At 40.0% G+C, this 23,239-nt stretch overlaps 1 protein-coding gene across 2 annotated transcripts in view; it reads left to right on the forward strand.

Moving 5' to 3' along the window:
* Positions 1–11,360: 11,360 nt before the first annotated feature.
* Positions 11,361–23,239, forward strand: part of CZIB (CXXC motif containing zinc binding protein) — a 32,966-nt gene continuing 21,087 nt past the window's right edge. The window contains exons 1-3 of one of the 2 annotated variants that reach the window (XM_053693455.1): positions 11,361–11,476; positions 20,907–20,990; positions 21,834–21,890. In XM_053693455.1, the coding sequence (XP_053549430.1) occupies positions 11,471–11,476; positions 20,907–20,990; positions 21,834–21,890 (147 nt within the window). In that variant the 5' untranslated portion in view covers positions 11,361–11,470. Of the gene's footprint in view, positions 11,477–11,534; positions 11,546–20,906; positions 20,991–21,833; positions 21,891–23,239 lie in introns of those variants that run through there. The other variant, XM_053693456.1, reaches the window with a different exon arrangement.

Genomic DNA, 23,239 nt, shown 5'->3' on the forward strand with positions numbered 1-23,239 from the left:
GTGCGATTCGGTTCGGTCCGAATCGAAATTCGGACGAATTTTGCCAAATTCGGAATTCGGATCGATTCGAATTTCCGAATTGCGGCAGTGCTGAATCTACCGAAAAAATCCGAATCGATTCAAATTTATTCGGATGGATTCGGATGGCCATGTATTACACTAGTATTGTACAGTATACTAGTGTAATACACAACACATCCCACTTAACAGTGCCGAAATTCCGAAAATCCGAATCGATTCGAACCGAATTGAACCGAACCAAACCGAATTTCACACGAATCCGAAAGAATTCAAATTCCGAATTCGAATCGATACGAACCGAAATTCGAATCGGTCCGAATCGATCTGAACCAAACCAAACCAAATTTTTCGTGGCTGCACATGTCTAGCCTGATCCAGTATTTAATTCTTACTAATTAATCTTGCTTTTATGAAGCCTTCTTTTATTAGGGAAATAGGGTACCCTTTCTCTCTAAATCTTTGTTTTAAAATCATAGATTGTGCATCATATGACTCTAAGGAGCTACAATTTCTTTTAAACCGGTGAAACTGACTGTATGGAATATTGTTTTTTTAACTAGTTAGGTTATTACTACTATATTCAAGGAAATTGTTACTATCAACTGATTTGAAGTATGTTTGGCATATTATATTGTAATGTAAGATCAACAGTCCTGAATACATTATAGCGGGTAACAGAGGAAGAAAACCGAAACCAATAGAAAGGGAGGTGAGAGTGACATCATCACAGCCACGCTTGGGTAACGGAAGACTCTGAAAACAACAACCGCTGTAATCAATCACCGGAGAAAAGCACAGTAAGCCTGCAAAGAGGCACATTATTGTGTTAAAAAAGTTCCCGGTAAGCATATTCTCTACTTCTATCAGAAGCACACAAAATATGTGCAGGGCACAGTACGTGTCTGAAGATTCCAGTAAGCTATAATTCACATTATCCTGCATTAAGAAGGAAGTGTCTATTTGGTCAGTGTTCCTTGGCCAGACTTTGTTATATTGTTCTAAACATATATTTACAAATATAGTAGAGTTAAGCTACACACTCCGGAAAACTGCAGTTTTTAACTGGAAAATATACATGCCAATATTGACTCAATAAAGACTTTAGATCTGGATTCCATATATAAAAATATATAGGAACTCTCTATGCTCTCTGTAATTTTATATGATTTGAATCTGCACATGTTTTAGATTTACACAGAAATATACTATAAATTGTTTTATTAAAAGTTATTAGATTTTATCACCTCTTAGACTCCTTAGCTTCTTTAGCGCTCTCTTACTTATTATTTTTTAATATATTTGTTCCAGTTAGTTGTAACTTGGTGTTTGTTTTAATACATTTTCGTGTGCTAATTAGGCTTGCGATGATGCAAAATGCTACTCTTTATTGCGTAATTTCTGTTGCAAATTTTTTTGGCGCAAAATCGCGTCTGTCGTGATGCGAGTCGCGTCATTTCTTGTGTCTTTATTGACGCAATTTTATTTGGGGTGAAGTTGCGCCTGTTATGACAAAAGTTGCATTAATTCATTTGTTAGCTTTGGAGGCAAAAATTTTTTCCTCTGCATTTGCGTCATCTTTGTTTGCGTCATTCTTGGCGCCAAAATTTGCTATATTAAGTCTCTCCCTCTTTTGCTCACTGCTCTTATTTGTTTTTAGAGAGCTATGCTGTTTGCTTTTGATTTTACTTTTGTTTAAGAATATTATAATAAGCATTTTTTTTCCAATCCCGAAAGTGCTATTTTGAGGAAATTGGATATTTTGTTTAAATGTTATTTTTTCTTTTTTGTTACATTTTGCAAGATGTCTTAAACTGATCCTGCCTCTGATCTAAGCTGCCTGAACACAATTCTACCAAAGCTAAGTGTGTTTGTTGTTAATTAGCTGATGTTACTTCTTCAGATCAAATATGTGGCACTTGTTATGATAAATTATTACATGCTGATAATGTTTCTATAAGTACAAATACATCTACTGTTACTCCTTCATAGTCTAATGTACATGATATTCCTGCAGATGTTAAAAATGTTATTGCTGCAGCCATAGAGGAGGCTATGACTGCTATTCCGCCTTCAAATAAACGTATAAGGTCTTTCCAAACTTCTCATAAATCTGATGAAATTTGTATTAATCAACAGCATACTGAAGTATCTTCTGCTGATGAGGATTTCTCTGGCTCAGAGGATCCTGCTTCAGAGACTGAAATTGACGAATCTACCTTTCTTTTTAAGATTGAATATATTTGTTCTTTATTAAAGGAAGTTTTGTTTACTTTGGGTATTGAGGAGTCTAGTCCTCTTGATAACAAAACTAGCAAACATTTGAATTCTGTTTTTAAAACTTCTGAGGTTACTCCTGAAGTTTTTCCTATTCCAGATGCTATCTCTAATATGATTACTAAAGAATGGTCTAATACTGGTGCTTATTTTAACCCTTCTCCTAGGTTTAAGAAGCTATATCCTTTACCTGTGGCCAATTTAGAGATTTGTGAAAGAGTCCCTAAGGATGATGGGGATATTTCCACTCTTGCCAAACTTACTACTATTCCTATGGAAGATAGTACTTCCTTTAAGGATCCAATAGATAGGAAGATTGAATCTTATCTTAGAAGAGCATATTTACATACTGGCTATATTCTAAGACATGCTATTTCTATGGCTGATCTTGCTGCTGCTTCAACTTTTTGGTTGGACAGTTTAGCACAGCAGTTATCAGATCCTGTATTGTCTAGCATTGTTCTTTTACTTCAACATGCTAATCATTTAATTTGTGATGCTATATTTGATGTCATTATAATTGATATTAAATCTATGTATTTAGCTATTCTTACTAGAAGAGGTTTATGTGTTAAATCTTGGAATGCTAACATGGTTTCTAAATCTAGATTACTATCTCTATTGCTTCAGGGTAATAATTTATTTGGTTCTCAATTGGATTATATTATCTCCACTATCACTGGGCAAAAAGAGAGTTTTTCTGCCCAAGATAAGAAATCTAAGGGTAAGTTTAAAGCTCCCAATAGTTTTCGTTCCTTTTGTCAGAATAGAGAACAAAAGACCTATAATTCCCCTAAGGCCTCTGGCTCTAATTGGAGACCATCTCCAAATTGGAATAAATCCAAGCCTTTTAAGAAACCAAATCCAGCCCCTAAGACTGCATGAAGGTGCGACCCTCAAACCAGTTCATCTGGTGGGAGGCAGATTGAAATTATTTCAAGACATTTGGACAGATTCTGTTCAAAATCAGTGGATTCAAGATATTGTTTCTCAAGGATATCGAATAGGTTTTAGAATAAGACCTCCCATTGGAAGATTATTTCTTTCTCATGTTCCAACAAATCCTGTGAAGGCTCAGGCTTTTTAATTTGTTTTGGAAGAGTCAAGATGGTGACTATAAGGACTATTCTGCTTTTTGTTCAGCAAGGTCATTTCATGTCCACAATAGACTTACAGAATGCTTATCTTCACATTCCAATTCATCCAGACCACTATCGTTTTCTGAGATTATCTTTTCTAGGCAAGCATTACCAATTTGTCGCTCTTCCGTTTGGCCTAACAACAGCTCCAAGAATCTTCTCGGTGCCCTTCTATCTGTAATCAGAGAGCAGGGTATTGTGATGTTTCCTTATTTGGACAATATCTTGGTACTAGCTCAATCTTTACATTTAGCAGAATCTCACACAAAACATCTAGTGTGGTTTCTTCAAAGACATGGTTGGAAGAACAATATACAAAAGAGTTTCTTGATTCCTCAGACAAGAATCACCTTTTTAGGTTTCCAGATAGATTCAGTGTCCATGACTCTTTCTTTTCTGATAGACAAGAGACAAATTAAGTTGGTTTTAACTTGTCTAAACCTTCAGTCTCTATCATTCCCTTCAGTGGCTATGTGCATGGAAGTTTTAGGTCTCATGACTGCAGCATCGGACGCAATCCCCTTTGCTTGTTTTCATGAGGCCTCTACAGCTTTGCATGTTGCACCAATGGTGCAGGGATTCTACTCAGATATCACAACTGATATACTTAAATCCAAACACTCAACTCTCCCTGATTTGGTGGTTAGACCATCACCTTATTGTTCAAGGGGCATCCTTTCTTCATCCTTCCTGGACTGTGATCTCAACAGATGCAAGTCTTACAGGTTGGGGAGCTGTCTGGGGGTCTCTGACAACACATAGGGTTAGGTATCCTCAAGAGGCGATGTTACCAATCAATATTTTAGAACTCTGTGCTATTTCCAGAGCTCTTAAGGCTTGGCCTCTATTGAAGAGAGAACTTTACAATGAAAGAAGTATCTTATAAACTTTCTTGGGCGGAATCCAACTCTTGTCAAATTTCTGCGATTCATATCCCAGGTGTAAACAATTGGGAAGCGGATTATCTCAGCCGTCAGAAAGCCTCTGCCATTTTTCATCAGTTGCCACTTCTTGAGTTTTCAAGAATTTGCAAAGCAGCAACTTGGTCTTCTTTGCATACATTTACTAAATTTTACCATTTTGATGTGTTTGCTTCTTCGGAAGCAACCTTTGGTAGAATGGTTCTTCAGGCAGCTGTTTCAGTTTGATTCTAGTGCTTTTAATTTGAGTTTTTTGAAATTTTTAAGAAAACAATTATTTTTTGGATTTAATTTCTCAGCGGATATAGCTGTTTTTATTTTATCCCTCCCACTCTAGTGACTCGTGGACTCTTGGGTATTATATCACATACGTCACTAGCTCATGGACTCTTGCCACTTCCATGAAAGAAAACATAATTTATGTAAGAACTTACCTGATAAATTCATTTATTTCATAGTGGCAAGAGTCCATGAGCTAGTGACATATGGGATATACATTTCTACCAGGAGGGGGCAAAGTTTTTTCAACTTTTTCAGCTCCATTGAATTCTATGGGTGAATGCAATTTTGCATTCATAACTTCTCAAAGTCTATTTTTAACCGTGACGTTACGAACATAAGAGAACAAACTTTTTACTTTCAACTCGTAATATAAGAGTGAATATCAGAGAGAAAAAAAATGACTGATAGCCCCCAAGGCAGAACAGTGTACGATGTGCGATCTCATCGCAGAAACTGTAGTGTGTCTGCAGACAGACCGGCCGTGACAGTAAAAAAAAAAAATTGCCTGCACTTTTAATTTCTACCTGCTGGTGTCACTATTCTGTTCTATCACAGTGTAAATATTTACTACGTTCCTCTCTTTTCAATTTCCTACCACTTCCTGAACTCAAGTGCGGTACAGGGTAAAAGCACATTGCAGAAAAGGTAAGTCAGGGATAAACAAATTTATTCTAGGAGCCAACCAATATACGTAGGAGCCAGATTTAGTTTTTTTTTAAATAAATGTGTGTTAATATATAGAAGTGTGTGTGTTGTTATGTGTGTGTGTGTTAATATATAGAAGTGTGTGTGTTGTTATGTGTGTGTGTGTTAATATATAGAAGTGTGTGTGTTGTTATGTGTGTGTGTGTTAATATATAGAAGTGTGTGTGTTGTTATGTGTGTGTGTGTTAATATATAGAAGTGTGTGTGTTGTTATGTGTGTGTGTGTTAATATATAGAAGTGTGTGTGTTGTTATGTGTGTGTGTGTTAATATATAGAAGTGTGTGTGTTGTTATGTGTGTGTGTGTTAATATATAGAAGTGTGTGTGTTGTTATGTGTGTGTGTGTTAATGTGTGTTTTAATGTATGTGTGTTTTAATGTGTGTGTGTTATAATGTGTTTGTTTTAATGTGTGTATCTGTATTAGTGTGTGTGTGTATATATATATATATATATCAGCAGTATAAGCAAGGAGCAGCAGCCCCTCCAAATTAAGCACATAGACCCCAGCAGTACAGTAGAGCAGGTTCCCAGGCAGACTGACACTGTGGGAATATACAGCAGACATCAGCGAGGCTGTACATGAACCTGTCCTCATGCACACCGAGTAAGGGCAAAGAATGCAACACTGGCTCCTCAGACCCTGCAAAAAATGTTTCACTAAAAAAAATCTCATTGCAGAAAATGAAAAAAAGTTCTGCCTCTGGGCTGATAGCTGTTTTAATGCTTGAACATGAGTGCAAACTACTGCTCCACTGGTAATCTAGCCCATAGCTGGTATTCGTATGTAGGGTTTCCAGCTGTGCTTCATAAAAATACTAGACGACCTATAGGTGTTTGGATACAGACGTAGCTGTGGTTGACACAATGGGGCCGATTTACTATGCCCTGAATGTATCTGTTTCCGCACGATCCTTCAGGCTCGCCGGAAACAGATGTTAAGATCTTAAGACCACTGCTCCTTAACTCATCCGCCACCTCTGAGGCGGCGGACAGCAATCATCCCGATCAGATACGATCGGGATGATTGGCCACAAATCTGCAGGGGGCGGCATTGCACAAGCATTTCTAGGAATGCTTTTGCAATGTTAAATGCCGACAGCGTATGCTGTCATCATTTAGCAAAGACCGTCCGACAGTTAGTAAATCGGCCCAATGTCTCCACAAAAGCTCAACCTTAGGCCCCACCCTTGATCCCACCACAACTAAGCAGTCATTTTATCGCCTTGTTTGCCAGTAACACATGTACAGAGCTGTGATGTGACCCCTTGGCTGCTAGAGCTACACACCCAGCAATGATTGAACACCCCCATGGTTGCCTGTAACACATAGAATAGAAAATGCACAGTGTAACTTCTTTTTTAGCCATATTTCTAATGCATAAAGGCCCAGAAGGCTCTTTACATTTAGCTGACAGGGGTCTTTATGTGTCCAGTATTGTACAGATTTCACTAATCAGCCTGCTAAAATACTGGACTGTCCGGTTGAATAGTGGACATAAATATTACTGGCACAATGACAGTTTATGTTTTTAACACAGTACCACAAAGTTTGTATTGTCTACAGAAACTTTCCGCCATTTCCCTCGATAAGTGCAGCATATTCACGACAAGGAAGTTGGTTTCTTATAGCTGTTTCTTATTTGTGAAATTCTGTTTCTTATTCATGGAAGTTGGTTTCTTATTCAATTTTTTTTTGTCAGACTGCTTTAAATTGACTTTAAAATAAAAATATAGGTTTTATTTAAATAATAATATGATTCATATAATGTAGTTACACAGAGGTGGAATTCCTTTATACAACAATTGGATATACAAACTGGAAAAAAGGGCATACGTTGGCACCAATACAATGATTACTATTTTGAATAAGTAACAGATATATTCAAAGGGTTAATAACCATTGGGCCACTGATTTCACTATGAATATATACAGGGTAGACCCCCCTCCATGACATGCAATTGTTTTTAGCCTGGCCCAATGTTGTTTTGGTCACAGAAATTGATGCCAACACTAGCATAGGTGCTCTGATTCTCATTTTTGAATAAGTAACTGATATTTTCAATGGTTAATGACAATTGGGCCACTTTTTTCACTATGAATATATACAGGGTAGACAACCCTCCATGCCATGCAAATGTTTTTAGCCTGGCCCAGTGGTCTTTTGGGCATATAAATTGATGCCAACACTGGCATTGGTGCTGTAATTACCATTTTTGAATAAGTAACATATTTTCAAAGGGTTAATAACCATTGGGCCACTGATTTCCCTATGAATATATACAGGGAAGACCCCCCTCCATGACATGCAATTGTTTTTAGCCTGGCCCAATAGTGTTTTGGGCAAAGAAATGTATGCCAATCCTGGCATAGGTGCTCTAATTCTCATTCTTGAATAAGTAACTGATATTTTCAAAGGGTTAATAACCATCGGGCCACTCATTTCACTATGAATATATACAGGGTTTTGAGCACAGAAATTGATGCCAACACTGGCATTGGTGCTGTATTTACCAATTTTTGAATAAGTAACTGATATTTTCAAAGGGTTAATAACCATTGGGCCACTTATTTCATTATGAATATATTCAGGGTAGATCCCCCTCCATGACATGCATTTATTTATTGCCTGGCCCAATGGTGTTTTGGACACAGAAATTGATGCCAATCCTGGCATAGGTGCTCTAATTCTCATTTTAGAATATGTAACTGATATTTTCAAAGGGTTAATAACCATTGGGCCACTGATTTAACTATGAATATATACAGGGTAGATCCCCCTCCATGACATGCACTTGTTTTTAGCCTGGCCCAACGGTCTTTTGGGCACAGACATTGATGCCAACACTGGCATTGGTGCTGTAAATACCATTTTTGAATAAGTAACATATATTTTCAAAGGGTTAATAACCATTGGGTCACTGATTTCACTATGAATATATACAGGGTAGATCCCCCTCCATGACATGCAATTGTTTTTAGTCTGGCCCAGTGGTGTTTTGGGCACAGAAATTGATGCCAAGAGAGATGTCACACACACAATGTGAAGGGCCTCGGTGCAGAGTTTCTTCAAAATTGCTACTATTGTGTGAAAAAGCTCATACAGAGTCCATGGGGCTGATTTAACAAAGTCTGGCACACATGATTCGCTGTAGCGATCATGTCCGCCAGACATTGCTGATTGCGGACAGCATGCGCTGTCGGCATTCATTACCGCACAAACAGTTCTAGTGAACTGCTTGTGCAATGCCGTTCCCGGCAGATTTGCAGCCAATCGGCCGCTAGCAGGGCTTGTCAATCAACCCGATTGTATGAGATCGGGTTAATTGCTGTACGCCGTACCAGTTAAGGAGCGGTGGACTTAAGACCGCTGCTTCTTAACTGCTGTTTCCGGCAAGCCTGAAGGTTTGTGCGGAAACAGCTACATTGGGGCCGATTGACCGTTTGGTTAATCGGCCCCATATCTGAGCAGCCACATCTCTTAAAAGGACCCCTTACTGGAAAAAAGAGGGTCTATCATTTCAGATGAGGGCTTTTATGTCCCTCTAGGATGAAGGTTATTAAAATAAAAAATGTTGATCAACTGAATCAACAGCTAAAACAAACAAGGCATCAGTTGTCCTCCTATGATATGGATAATCACCATGAGAAATAATAAACACTTCCCTGAATGACTACCATTGAGTTTGCAATTAAACTCTATGAAGTCTACTATACAGTTCAGCGCTCTAGAGTAAAACACCATTGGGCCAGGCTAAAAACAACTGCATTTCACGGAGGGGGATCTACCCTGTATATATTTATAGTGAAATCAGTGGCCGAATGGTTATTAACCCTTTGAAAATATCAGTTACTTATTCAAAAATTATTAGTACAGCACCTATTCCAGGGTTGGCATCAATTTCTGTGCCCAAAACACCATTGGGCCAGGCTAAAAACAATTGCATGTCATGGAGGGGGATCTACCCTGTGTGTGTATATATATATATATAGTGAAATCAGTGGCCCAATGGTTATTAACCCTTTGAAAATATCAGTTACTTATTCAAAAATGAGGAGTACAGCACCTATGCCAGTGTTGGCATCAATTTATGTGCCCAAAACACCATTGGACCAGGCTAAAAACAATTGCATGTCATGGAGGGGGGTTTACCCTGTATATATTCATTGTGAAATCAGTGGCCCAATGGTTATTAATCCTTTGAAAATATCTGTTACTTATTCAAAAATGAGAAGTACAGCACAAATGCCAGTGTTGGCATCAATTTCTGTGCCCAAAACACCATTGGGCCAGGCTAAAAACAATTGCATGGCATGGAGGGAGATCTACCCTGTACATATTTATAGTGAAATCAGTGGCCCAATAGTTATTAACCCTTTTAAAGTATATGTTACTTATTCAAAAATGGTAATTACAGCACCAGTGCCAGTGTTGTCATCAATTTATGTGCGCAAAACACCATTGGGCCAGGCTAAAAACAATTGCATGTCATGGAGGGGGATCTAGCCTGTATATATTCATAGTGAAATTAGTGGCCCAAAGGTTATTAACCCTTTGAAAATATCAGTTACTTATTAAAAAATGAGAATTATGTCACCTATGCCAGTGTTGGCATCAATGTATGTGCCCAAAACACCATTGGGCCAGGCTAAAAACAATTGCATGTCATGGAGGGGGGTCTTCCCTGTATATATTCATAGTGAAATCAGTGGCCCAATGGTTATTAACCCTTTGAAAATATCTGTTGCTTATTCACAAATGGTAATTAAAGCAGCAATGCCAGTGTTGGCATCATTTTCTGTGCCCAAAACATCATTGGGCCAGGCTAAAAACAATTGCATGGCATGGAGGGGGATCTACCCTGTATATAATCATAGTGAAATCAGTCGCCTAATAGTTATTAACCCTTTAAAAATATATGTTACTTATTCAAAAATGAGAAGTACAGCACCTATGCCAGAGTTGGCATCAATTTCTGCGCCCAAAAACACAATTGGACCAGGCTAAAAATAATTGCATGGCATGGAGGGGAATCTACCCTGTATATATTCATAGTGAAATCAGTGGCCCAATGGTTATTACCCCTTTGAAAATATCTGTGACTTATTCAAAAATGAGAATTAGAGCACCTATGGCGGGGTTGGCATCAATTTCTGTGCCCAAAACACCATTGGGCCAGGCTAAAAACAATTGCATGTCATGGAGGGTGATCTACCCTGTATATGTTAATAGTGAAATAAGTGGCCCAATGGTCATTAACCCTTTGAAAATATCAGTTACTTATTAAAAAATGAGAATTAGAGCACCTATGCCAGTGTTGGCATCAATTTCTGTGCACAAAACACCATTGGTCCAGGCTAAAAACAATTGCATGGCATGGAGGGGGATCTACCCTGTATATATTTATAGTGAAATCAGTGGCCCAATGGTTATTAACCCTTTGAAAATATCTGTTACTTATTAAAAAATGAGAATCAGAGCACCTATGCCGGGGTTGGCATCAATTTCTGTGCCCAAAACACCATTGGGCCAGGCTAAAAACAATTGCATGTCATGGAGGGGGGCCTACCCTGTATATATTTATAGTGAAATCAGTGGCCCAATGGTTATTAACCCTTTGAAAATATCTGTTACTTATTCAAAATAGTAATATTTGTATTGGTGCCAACGTATGCCCTTTTTTCCAGTTTGTATATCCAATTGTTTTATAAAGGGAGTCCACCTCTGTGTAACTATATTATATATTTATTTTAAAGTCAATTTAAAGCAGTCTGACAAAAAAATGAATAAGAAACCAACTTCCATGAATAAGAAACAGAATTTCACGAATAAGAAACAGCTATAAGAAACCAAATTCCTTGACGTAGCATATTCTGTAATTACGCTTTTATTTTTAACTCTCCAAATGCTACTTCCAGCTGCAGCACCAGTAAAGTATTAAAGCCCCGCCTACTCAGTCCAGTCCACGGCGGCGCCCACTCGGTGCTAGCAGCGCACACGCCCCCTACCCTTCATGCACAAATGTCTGACTTTGTTTCTCATCTCACGCCCCCTCCAGTATCACGTGTTTTTTCAAGCGATGACAAGTACGCATGCACATGACGCCGTAAAGTAACCACTCTGTGACGTAATGGTGGTGAGTGAGGTTTATAACCTGATGTCAGATAAGCTTAAGTCGTAAAGAGCGGCGCTCAGTGATGCGATAGTGGGTTCTAGGCCGTTGTGTGACCGATCTAATGTGCTACTCGCCGGTTTCCTGTAGTAATGTGCTCTGCATACGCGGAGTGCCCAGGAGAGCATTACGGGATGATTTGGCTCTCTTCCTGTCTATTCCCATAATTATCCCCTGATATTAGTCTTGTGATAAAGGGAAAGTCAGACAAAATAACGTATACGGTCAATATATATATATATATATATATATATATATATATATATATATATACATTATTACTGTGACACTAAATGTAATAGTCTTATTGCATGCTGTTATATTCACTGGCCTCTGTATTGTAATCTGATATTAGTCATGTGATAAAGGGTGTGAAAGACAAAATAACGTATAAGTGGTCATATATATATATATATATATATATATATATATATATATATATATATATATATACTACACAGAAGTCAGTGAACACATTCAATAAAACATTTAGTGTAACAGTAACAATGTATGCAATATATATACTGTATGTATATATATATATATATATATATATATACACACACACACACACACACTATATATATATATATATATATATATATATATATATATATATATATATATATATATATATATAGCATACATTGTTACTGTTACACTGTAACAGTAACAATGTATGCTATATATATAGTGTGTGTATATATATATATCTACAGTATATATATTGCATACATTGTTACTGTTACACTAAATGTTATAGTTTTATTGTATGTGTTCATTGACCTCTGTATTGTTATTTCAGATCCCCAGCAGCTGTTAACCCTTTGTTTATACCTTGATGTAGCATCATCCCTGCCCAATGCTCCACCAAAGTCATTTTAGCTTGATGCTATTAGGGCTGCCACTTGTCCTACACATGCTGGACAACATGTATGTGATATAGCACAGTTAGTAGATGGGGTCAGACAATGATCTTAAAAGCTTTACCTTAGGCCCAACCCCATGACCCCAGCATTTATATGTTTTACACCTGGGCAGTCATTTTATCCCCTTGGCTGCTACTAACATGCAAATCAGTCAGTTTACCTCTTTTGGCTGCCAGTAATATACTTAAACAGTTGTGATTTTACCTCTTAGACTTCTAGAACCACACAATGAGCAGTGATTTAACACTCCTAATTACTGTGAATAACACACAGAATAGAGCATGTTCAGTGTCACTCCTTTCTGGGCGATATTTATAATACATAAGGGTATAAGAAGCCTTTTACATTTAGCTGCCACTTAGGAGACTTTATAAAACTGGCATATAAGTATCCAATACTATTTTGTAGATTTTACTGGACAGTCTGCTAAAATATTGAACTGTCCAAGCTGACATTGGGTGGTGCAGCCAATTAGATTGCTTATCACCCACCTCATTGTCTAATTGCAGATATCATTTCTGCCCCCTGGCTTCTGTCTGTACTGACTAATAACAAGCTAACAAATATCTCAGGTGGGTTGGCAGGCAGTTGATCTTGTTACTTCAGGGGTGTAAACAGAGGGGTTTAAAGGGACATAATATATATCTAAATATATAATGCAGCCAAAGCTTACCTGCAAAACGGTTTCTGTTTTAACACCCATTAACCCTTTTAATTCAGGCATAGTTTTGTTTGCAGCAAGCTCCCCCTGGGCATTTCCATATATGGAAGGTGCTATCCAGGCCATAGCTTCAGCAGAATGCACTCGTGCATGGTAGGGGGCAGAGTCACATGACATCTGACAAAAGGAATGCACAGTATAATGCTGAAGCTTTCACAAAGCATGTGACATTTTCCCCATGGAAACCTTATTGAAATACTTATGGGGGGTTTTTACACTTTTTTTTTCCCCACACACTTTTCTACCTCAGTTGCCCTTTTTATAATATGCACATAACTCAAAATATTTTATGGCACTTTAAAGCCACGTGGACACCTCATAGATCAGTATAGAAACAAAAGATAAGTCAGTAATTATAATGTGTAAAACAAAATAATAGATTGTGTCCTTTTAAAATTAAGTCCTTCCTAAAATAACCTACCCTGTTTTGGCTACAAATAATTCTGTATAACAGTTTCAGTACTTAAAGGGACAGTCAACACCAGAATTGTTGTTGTTTAAAAATATAGATGATCCCTTTATTACCCATTCCCCAGTTTTGCATAACCAACACAGTTCTAATAATACATGTTTTACCTCTGTAATTACCTTGTATCTAAACCGCTGCAACCTGCCCCCTTATTTTAGTTCTTTTGACATACTTGCATTTAAGACAATCAGTGCTGATTCCTAGGTAACTTAACATGTGAGAGCTCAATGTTATTAGCTCCCAGTAGTGCATTGCTGAAGGAGCAGCAATGCACTACTGGGAGCTTGCTGAACACATCACTAAGCCAATGAAAGTATGCACAAATGTGCAGTAACCAATCAGCAGCTGGCTCCCAGCTACTGAGCCTACCTAGATATGGTTTTCAACAAAAGAACAAAACAAATTTTAGAAGCTGCAGGTATCTATTTGCATATGGAACCAGAGCATGATCAGTACAGCACGATCGGTAGAGCATGATCAGTACAGCACGATCTGTAGAGCATGATCAGTACAGCACGATCGGTAGAGCATGATCAGTACAGCACGATCGGTAGAGCATGATCAGTACAGCACGATCGGTAGAGCATGATCAGTACAGCACGATCGGTAGAGCATGATCAGTACAGCACGATCGGTAGAGCATGATCAGTACAGCACGATCGGTAGAGCATGATCAGTACAGCACGATCGGTAGAGCATGATCAGTACAGCACGATCGGTAGAGCATGATCAGTACAGCACGATCGGTAGAGCATGATCAGTACAGCACGATCGGTAGAGCATGATCAGTACAGCACGATCGGTAGAGCACGATCAGTACAGCACGATCGGTAGAGCACGATCAGTACAGCACGATCGGTAGAGCACGATCAGTACAGCACGATCGGTAGAGCACGATCCGTACAGCACGATCGGTACAGCACGATCAGTACAGCACGATCGGTAGAGCACGATCGGTACAGCACGATCGGTACAGCACGATCGGTACAGCACGATCAGTACAGCACGATCGGTACAGCACGATCGGTAGAGCACGATCGGTAGAGCACGATCGGTAGAGCACGATCGGTAGAGCACGATCGGTACAGCACGATCGGTACAGCACGATCGCTGCTCCGGTTCCATATGAAAGCAGATGCCAGATCGTTACAGAAGGTGATACCATGTGTATTACTGTCTGTAATGATCATCTGCTGGTGCCACGGGAGGTGTGGGAGGGAAAGCGGTAGGAAGCCTTGCGTTGGATGGAGGGAGTAGGATGAGCCCTACACTGCAGGAAAAAAAACGAAGGGAGAGGGATGGGGACCAAACTACAGAAAAAGGTGGAATGGGGGGGCTAACTAATGATCACCAGAGGTGGGAGGTGTGGGGACTGCTACACTACAGAGATATAAAAAAATCAAATAAATAAAAATATATGTATATATTAGGTACTGGCAGACAGTTGCTAGTACCAAAGATGGCCACCATTAGGGGGAGGGTTAGAGAGCTGTTTGGGGGGATCAGTGAGGTGGGAGGGTTGAGTATACACACTGCATAACAAAAAACTTAATTGCATATTGGCAGACTGTTAAGGAAAATATTTTTTGGGGATTGACCAGGTGGGAGGGTAGTCTCTACACTAAAACGAACCTTACAAGCTAATTGATTAACCCCATCACTGCCGGGAATAATAGAAGTGTGGTGCGCAGCTGCAATCAGCGGCCTTCTAATTACCAAAAAGCAATGGCAGCCATGTATGTCTGCTATTTCTGAACAGAGGGGATCCCAGAGAAGCTTTTACAACTATTTATGCCATGATTGCACAAGTGGTATGTAAATAATTTCAGTGATGAACCCAAAGTTTGTGATAAAGTTTTTTGTTTGTTTTTTAAAATATCCCATTTGGCTGTGAAATGGTGGCATGAAATATACCAAAATGGGCCCAGATCACTACCTTGGGTTGTCTACTTAAAAAACAACAACATAGTTTTGACAGGTAAATAAAAAAACTTTCTGTTTAAAGGGAGTGAATTTTAAAGGGAAAAAATGATCTGGTATTTTGGGAAAGTTCTTCCCTGAAATTTCCGGTAGAAAAGGGGTTAATGGTACTTAAGCTCCAAATCCCTAGCATGAGACTGATCTGTCCTATCCTTAAAACATAATATGCTCTTGATTAATTGTATTCAAAGGTTTGTTCTAGTACACACTATAATGGGGATATATGTTAATCACAAGTTTTCTTGTTTCCTATATATATTTCTCTAAGTATTGCATATGCAAGAATTCACAGTATAAACGTATATATGCATTTGTGATTGGCTGATGGCTGTCACATGGTACACGTATGCATTTGTGATTGGCTGATGGCTGTCACATGGTACAGGGGAGTCCAAATAGACATAACTTTTAAAATGTGTCTAAAAAAATCTACTAATCATTTGAAGTTCAGACTAAGTGCTATTGCATTGTCTTGTTATCATGCATTTGTTGATTATGCAAATCTACTGTTTACTGACCATTTAAATCTCCCAAAACAGTCTTCATTTCAAAGAATCACTGCGTTTAGAAATCAAATCAATAATGACCAGGCAGTGTATGTGGTCTTCATAGACTTGTTTCTTTAGACACATCAGTGTGTGCATTGTGTTTTAAGGACTTTGCACATAGCTTGAATGGTTTGTACAGGAAGATTCCCTGCTTGTAAACATTTTGGAAATGTGAGCTATTTACCAGTCTGTGGACAAGTGAGAGTTTAACCCTTTCACTACCGGGACTTTCAGAGAAAAACTTGCCCAAAAATACCAAATAATTTTTTGCATTTTTAACATCACTCCATTTAAACAGAAATAGAGCCTTGTTTTTTTTTTTATTTACCTGTCAAATCTATATATATATATATATATATATATATATATATATATATATATATATATATATATATATATATATATATATATATATATATATATATATATATATATATATATATATATATATATATAAGTAGACAACCCAAGGTATTGATCTGGGCCTATTTTGGTGTATTTCATGCCACCATTTCACGGCCAAAGGCAATCAAATAAAATAAATTGTTACTTTTTTTACAAACTTTGGGTTTCTCACATAAATTATTTACATACTGCTTGTGCAATCATGGTAAACATGTTTGTAAAAGTTTCTCTGGGATCCCCTTTGTTCAGAAATAGCAGACATACATGGCTTTGCCATTGCTTATTGGTAATTAAAAGGCCGCCAATTGCAGCTGCGCACCAGACTTCTATTATTCCCGGCAGTGAAGGGGTTAATTAGGTATCTTAAAAGGTTAATTTTAGCTTTAGTGTAACTATTAGCCTCCCACCTGACACTTTCCACCCCCTGATCCCTACTTGATCCCTCCCAAACATCTCTCTTCCCTCCTCCACTCCCCACTGGTCTCCCCCATCTTAGGTACTGGCAGACAATCTGCCAGTGTGAATTTTTTTTTTAAATAAAATGTTTTTTTAAATGTTGTAGAAACCTCCCCCTCTGTTAGGCGCCATCTTAGGTACTGGCACCTGTCTGTCAGTACCTATAAATCACTCTTTTAAATATATATTTTTTATATATATATATATATTTTTATTATTTGTTCCTTATTTTCCGTATCGTAGGGCCCTCCCACTCCCTCCCCCTCCGCTGCTGAGCCGCCCGCTCGCCACCCCCCTCCTACCCACACCTCCCGCTGGCACCAGCAGAAGATCGTTACAGACGGTGACACACACACCGATCTCGCTCTGGCTCCATATGCGGCAGATGCCTGGAGCTTCAGGAGCTCCAGCTCTCGGCTGTAATTTAACAGCCGAGACTGCTGGAGATTCCTAAATCAAAAATGTATATATACGTCTTGCAGTACGATAGGCAAAGTACTGCAAGACGTATATATACGTATTATTGGGTGAAGGGGTTAAGTTGTCTCATCTAGTCCAACTACTCAGCTGTATGTATATATGTGAATCTTAAAGCAGGTCTGCATACTTTCAAATCTCGCTGCAGTCCTTTATTGTGAGCTGAGTCTCGCTGTGTTGCTTTGCCCTTAAAGGGATATGAAACCCAAAATCTTTGTTTCATGATTCAGAGAATACAATTTAAAAAAAGTTTCCAATTTACTTAAATTATCAAATGTGCGTTGTTCTCATGCTATTCTTTGTTAGAGATATCCAGATAGGTAGCGTGCACATGCCTGGAGCTCTAAATGGCAGGAAATAGTGCTGTCATCTAGTGCTCTTGCTAATGTACAACATTGTTGCAAAACAGCTGCCATATAGTGCCGCAGACACGTGCACGCTCCTGAGCTTAGCTTCCTGCTTTTAAACAAAGGAAATTAAAGAAATTTGATAATAGAATTAAATTGGAAAGTTGTTCAAAATATTATGTTCTATCTGAATCATGAAAGGAAAAAATTGGGGTTTATGTCCTTTAAGTTCTTATTTAATTAAAAATAAAAAAGTGGAACTTTCCAAATCCTACACTGGAACTCTGCTGATGGATGGGTGAGACTCTGAACACACAGATCCTGCCCCCGGACTGCTTAAACCTGAACACACAGATTCTGCCCCCGGACTGCTTAAACCTGAACACACAGATCCTGCCCCCGGACTGCTTAAACCTGAACACACAGATCCTGCCCCCGGACTGCTTAAACCTGAACACACAGATCCTGCCCCCGGACTGCTTAAACCTGAACACACAGATCCTGCCCCCGGACTGCTTAAACCTGAACACACAGATCCTGCCCCCGGACTGCTTAAACCTGAACACACAGATCCTGCCCCCGGACTGCTTAAACCTGAACACACAGATCCTGCCCCCGGACTGCTTAAACCTGAACACACAGATCCTGCCCCCGGACTGCTTAAACCTGAACACACAGATCCTGCCCCCGGACTGCTTAAACCTGAACACACAGATCCTGCCCCCGGACTGCTTAAACCTGAACACACAGATCCTGCCCCCGGACTGCTTAAACCTGAACACACAGATCCTGCCCCCGGACTGCTTAAACCTGAACACACAGATCCTGCCCCCGGACTGCTTAAACCTGAACACACAGATCCTGCCCCCGGACTGCTTAAACCTGAACACACAGATCCTGCCCCCGGACTGCTTAAACCTGAACACACAGATCCTGCCCCCGGACTGCTTAAACCTGAACACACAGATCCTGCCCCCGGACTGCTTAAACCTGAACACACAGATCCTGCCCCCGGACTGCTTAAACCTGAACACACAGATCCTGCCCCCGGACTGCTTAAACCTGACCCCTTTATTCTAAATCCAGGTTTAATTTTTAATATGGGTGAAAGCAACCTACTTGCAGTATCTGACACAAAAAGAGAGGATGAGTTTATCGGTTGTCAGAGATAATACCCAAGAAAATTGTAATTTGGGTAGGTTTTCTATGGTCATTACAAACTGATGGTGGGTTATGGAATAAGGTCCCGTAGTGTCTCACAAAATATTTTTTCTGGCACACTGTCCAACATATCTACCCCACGCTCCAGGCGGCATACGATGTCCAGCATACCTACCCCACACTCCGGCATACGATGTCCAGCATACCTACCCCACGCTCCGGCATACGATGTCCAGCATACCTACCCCACGCTCCGGCATACGATGTCCAGCATACCTACCCCACGCTCCGGCATACGATGTCCAGCATACCTACCCCACGCTCCGGCATACGATGTCCAGCATACCTACCCCACGCTCCGGCATACGGTGTCCAGCATACCTACCCCACGCTCCGGCATACGGTGTCCAGCACACCTACGCCACGCTCCGGCATACGGTGTCCAGCATACCTACCCCACGCTCCGGCATACGGTGTCCAGCACACCTACGCCACTCTCCGGCATACGGTGTCCAGCATACCTACCCCACGCTCCGGCATATGATGTCCAGCATACCTACCCCACGCTCCGGCATACGATGTCCAGCATACCTACCCCACGCTCCGGCATACGATGTCCAGCATACCTACCCCACGCTCCGGCATACGATGTCCAGCATACCTACCCCACGCTCCGGCATATGATGTCCAGCATACCTACCCCACGCTCCGGCATACGATGTCCAGCATACCTACCCCACGCTCCGGCATACGATGTCCAGCATACCTACCCCACGCTCCGGCATACGGTGTCCAGCATACCTACCCCACGCTCCGGCATACGGTGTCCAGCATACCTACCTCACGCTCTGGCACACATCCTGCACTATTCGGCATACACTGCCCAGCATACCTACCCCACGCTCTGACATACGGTGTCCAGCATACCTACCCCACGCTCCAGCATACGATGTCCAGCATACCTACCCCACGCTCCAGCATACGATGTCCAGCATACCTACCCCACGCTCCAGCATACGATGTCCAGCATACCTACCCCACGCTCCAGCATACGATGTCCAGCATACCTACCCCATGCTCCGGCATACGATGTCCAGCATACCTAGCCCACGCTCTGGCATACGGTGTCCAGCATACCTACCCCATGCTCCGGCACACACTTTCCAGCATACCTATCCCATGCTCCTGCATACGGTGTCCAGCATACATCCTCCACTATTAAACATATCTACCCCACGCTCCGGCATAGGCTGTCCAGCATACCTACCCCACGCTCCGGCATACATCCTGCACTATTCAGCATACCTACCCTACACTCCGGCATAGGCTGTCCAGCATACCTACCCCACACTCCGGCATACATTCTGCACTATTCAGCATACCTACCCTACGCTCCTGAAATTCATCCTGCACTATTCAGCATACCTACCCTACGCTCCGGCATACACTGTCCAGAATACCTACCCCACGCTCCTGGAATACATTCTGCACTGTCCAGCATACCTTCCACACATTCCGGCATACATCCTGCACTATTCAGCATACCTACCCCACGCTCCGGCATACATCCTGCACTATTCAGCATACCTACCCCATGCTCTGGCATGCATCCTGCACTATTCAGCATACCTACCCCACGCTCTGGCATACACTGTCCAGCATACCTACTGCACATTCCAACATACATCCTGCACTGTCCAGTGTACTTATTTTACATGAGTATATGTACTTCACACAAATAGCATACATAGTACACAAGGGTGTATATATAGCACATACAACAGCATAGCTACATATAACTTTTTCCCCAGTTCATTTTAACTTAGAATTCTTCTAATTTTAATATTTTGTTAGTCCCTGACCTTTAATAATAATAATATTATCCTTGTTTATGTATTTAGAGATTCGCTCTACAGTTCAAGGCCACTCTGGAGAACATCTCCGGTCTGCGGCCTCTGGGAGAGGATTTCCGCTGGTTTTTAAAGGTGAGAAGGCGATAGATACACTCCGCGGCACACTCAAAGCCTCTGTATAGACATACACAACAGTATACAGGGATTCTCTCATCATGGGGTACACACACACACAGTGTTTATAAATGCCCAGACACAGTGTCTATATAGAAAATGACACTCAGCCTGCATACACAAACACTGACAGAGTTACACACAAACAATATGCAAAGACACATTGTGTATATAGAAAACCACCTAGACTTAAAGTGATGGTAAATTTCAGACTTTAAGAATGTTGCAATGAAAATATATTAGTGTACTAGCAAACCCGCATAATTTTTTTTTTTTTTTAAAGTTTGTATATATTTTATAATAAAAGATTTCTAATCCTATTTGGTACCTTCTGTTCCTCCTACCGCCTTCATTTCCTCTATTGGCTGGGCTGTGACATAGAGACCAGTCCCACCCACTGTCTACATAGGCTTCCTAAGGGCTGGACTTCAAGAGTGTCATATGACAGACACACTGATTGGACGTTTAGAAATTGTCATAAAAAAAGGGTTCATCCCATTTGTCCGGCATAACGTTGTAATAGAAGCATTACTATAGGTTTAGATTTAACCCTTTTCACAGATAGATATAAAAAAAGGTACTGTACACATACTTCTTTTAATGGCAAATATTACATATATAGTATTACTTTTGATTAGTTAAAGTTTACCATCACTTTAATAAATACATGCACAAGCAGCCATATGTAAGGACACACGTCCAGTGTAGCTGCAATTTCCTTTTTTTTTTATTACAGAACAAACCACTGTTACTGGAATTGTATAAAATTGATTTTCACAAGTTTTCAATCTCATGTTACAGCTAAAATGCGGAAACTGTGGTGAAGTATCAGACAAATGGCAATACATCACACAAATGGTGAGTGCATCTGTGTGCAGCACTGTGTACATTGTGAGGCTTTATTTAGCTTGGTGTATGTGTGATTTATTGTGCACACACGTATATCTGTACTGAGTGTGTTTTTACACAACTATAGTCACTACATCCTGAAGAGTGATACAACAGCCTGTATTGAATCAGTATTTTGTAGGGACCCAATCCCTACTGCTGCATCCAGATTGTCCAGCATTTCTCCTCGAGGGCTGGCAACAGACCAGATTTTCAGGATATCCATGTGTGAGAAAATCTGTGTTCAGCAGCCGCTGACTGACTCAAACAAGTATATCCTTAAAGGGACACTAAAGTCAGAACTAAACTTTAATGATTCAGATAGAGCAGCAGTTTTAAGAGACTTTTCAAATTACTTCCATTATCAAATTATCCACAGTCTTTTTATATACACACTTTCTGAGGCACCGGCCCCTACTGAGCATGTACAAGAGTTCAGTGTATATGACTGATTGGCTGATGGCTGTCACATGATACAAGGGGCCAGCAAATGGATGTATGTTTTGAAACTAGTCCAAAAAAAAATAATCTAATTTAAAATTCATAGTAAGTGTTTTTGCATTGTATTTTTATGGTTTCCCCCCAGGAAAACATTGGCTATGGGAATTCTAGACTAAAAAATGTATTTAAAAAAATCTAGAAGCCCTGTAAATTTGATATGTAACTTTGTTGTTTAAGGTAACTGTCTATCATTGTCAGATGTGACTTCCTTACCCTTTAGAGAACTGCTGGAAGCTATAGAGTGAGAGGCAGTTAACCGCTTATATAGAGTCATCAGTTACAAAACGACACAGAATAAGTGAATATAATAGTTCTATGTACTGAGGGAAAAATAGGATCAGGGTTTATCATATTTGCTTGTGTGCCATGTTTATAAACTAGTGTAATCCCTCACTAAGTATGGAAAGCTAGATAGTGACACCTTGCCAAGCAATCAGTACGCTCAGCTAGACTTGGACAACACTGTGACATCACTGGGCATCTTATCAGCTTGTGATCATAGCTAGTGAGGCGGCTCTGTAATTATACTTCTGTGATACAGGAGCAAACAAAAGTGCCTGCAGATTGCTGGTTTGCTTAATTTGCAAACTAATCTCTGACATTTATTTTTTTCCACTGTATGAACTAATGAGGCATATATCTGAATTATGGCCATCTGTTGTCAGCAGTATGTGTGTGTATATGGGGAGAATGAAGCTACTCCCAGGTGGCAACCGGGCCATAGAAAAAGTATTGATGCTGCTGTTCGTTCCTGGCAGACTGCTTCTCATTCTGTTTTGCATATGTAAATATGACCCTGGGGATAGTCTCCCTAAGGG

This window comes from Bombina bombina, chromosome 10 (assembly GCF_027579735.1).
Source record: "Bombina bombina isolate aBomBom1 chromosome 10, aBomBom1.pri, whole genome shotgun sequence".
NCBI lineage: Eukaryota > Metazoa > Chordata > Amphibia > Anura > Bombinatoridae > Bombina > Bombina bombina.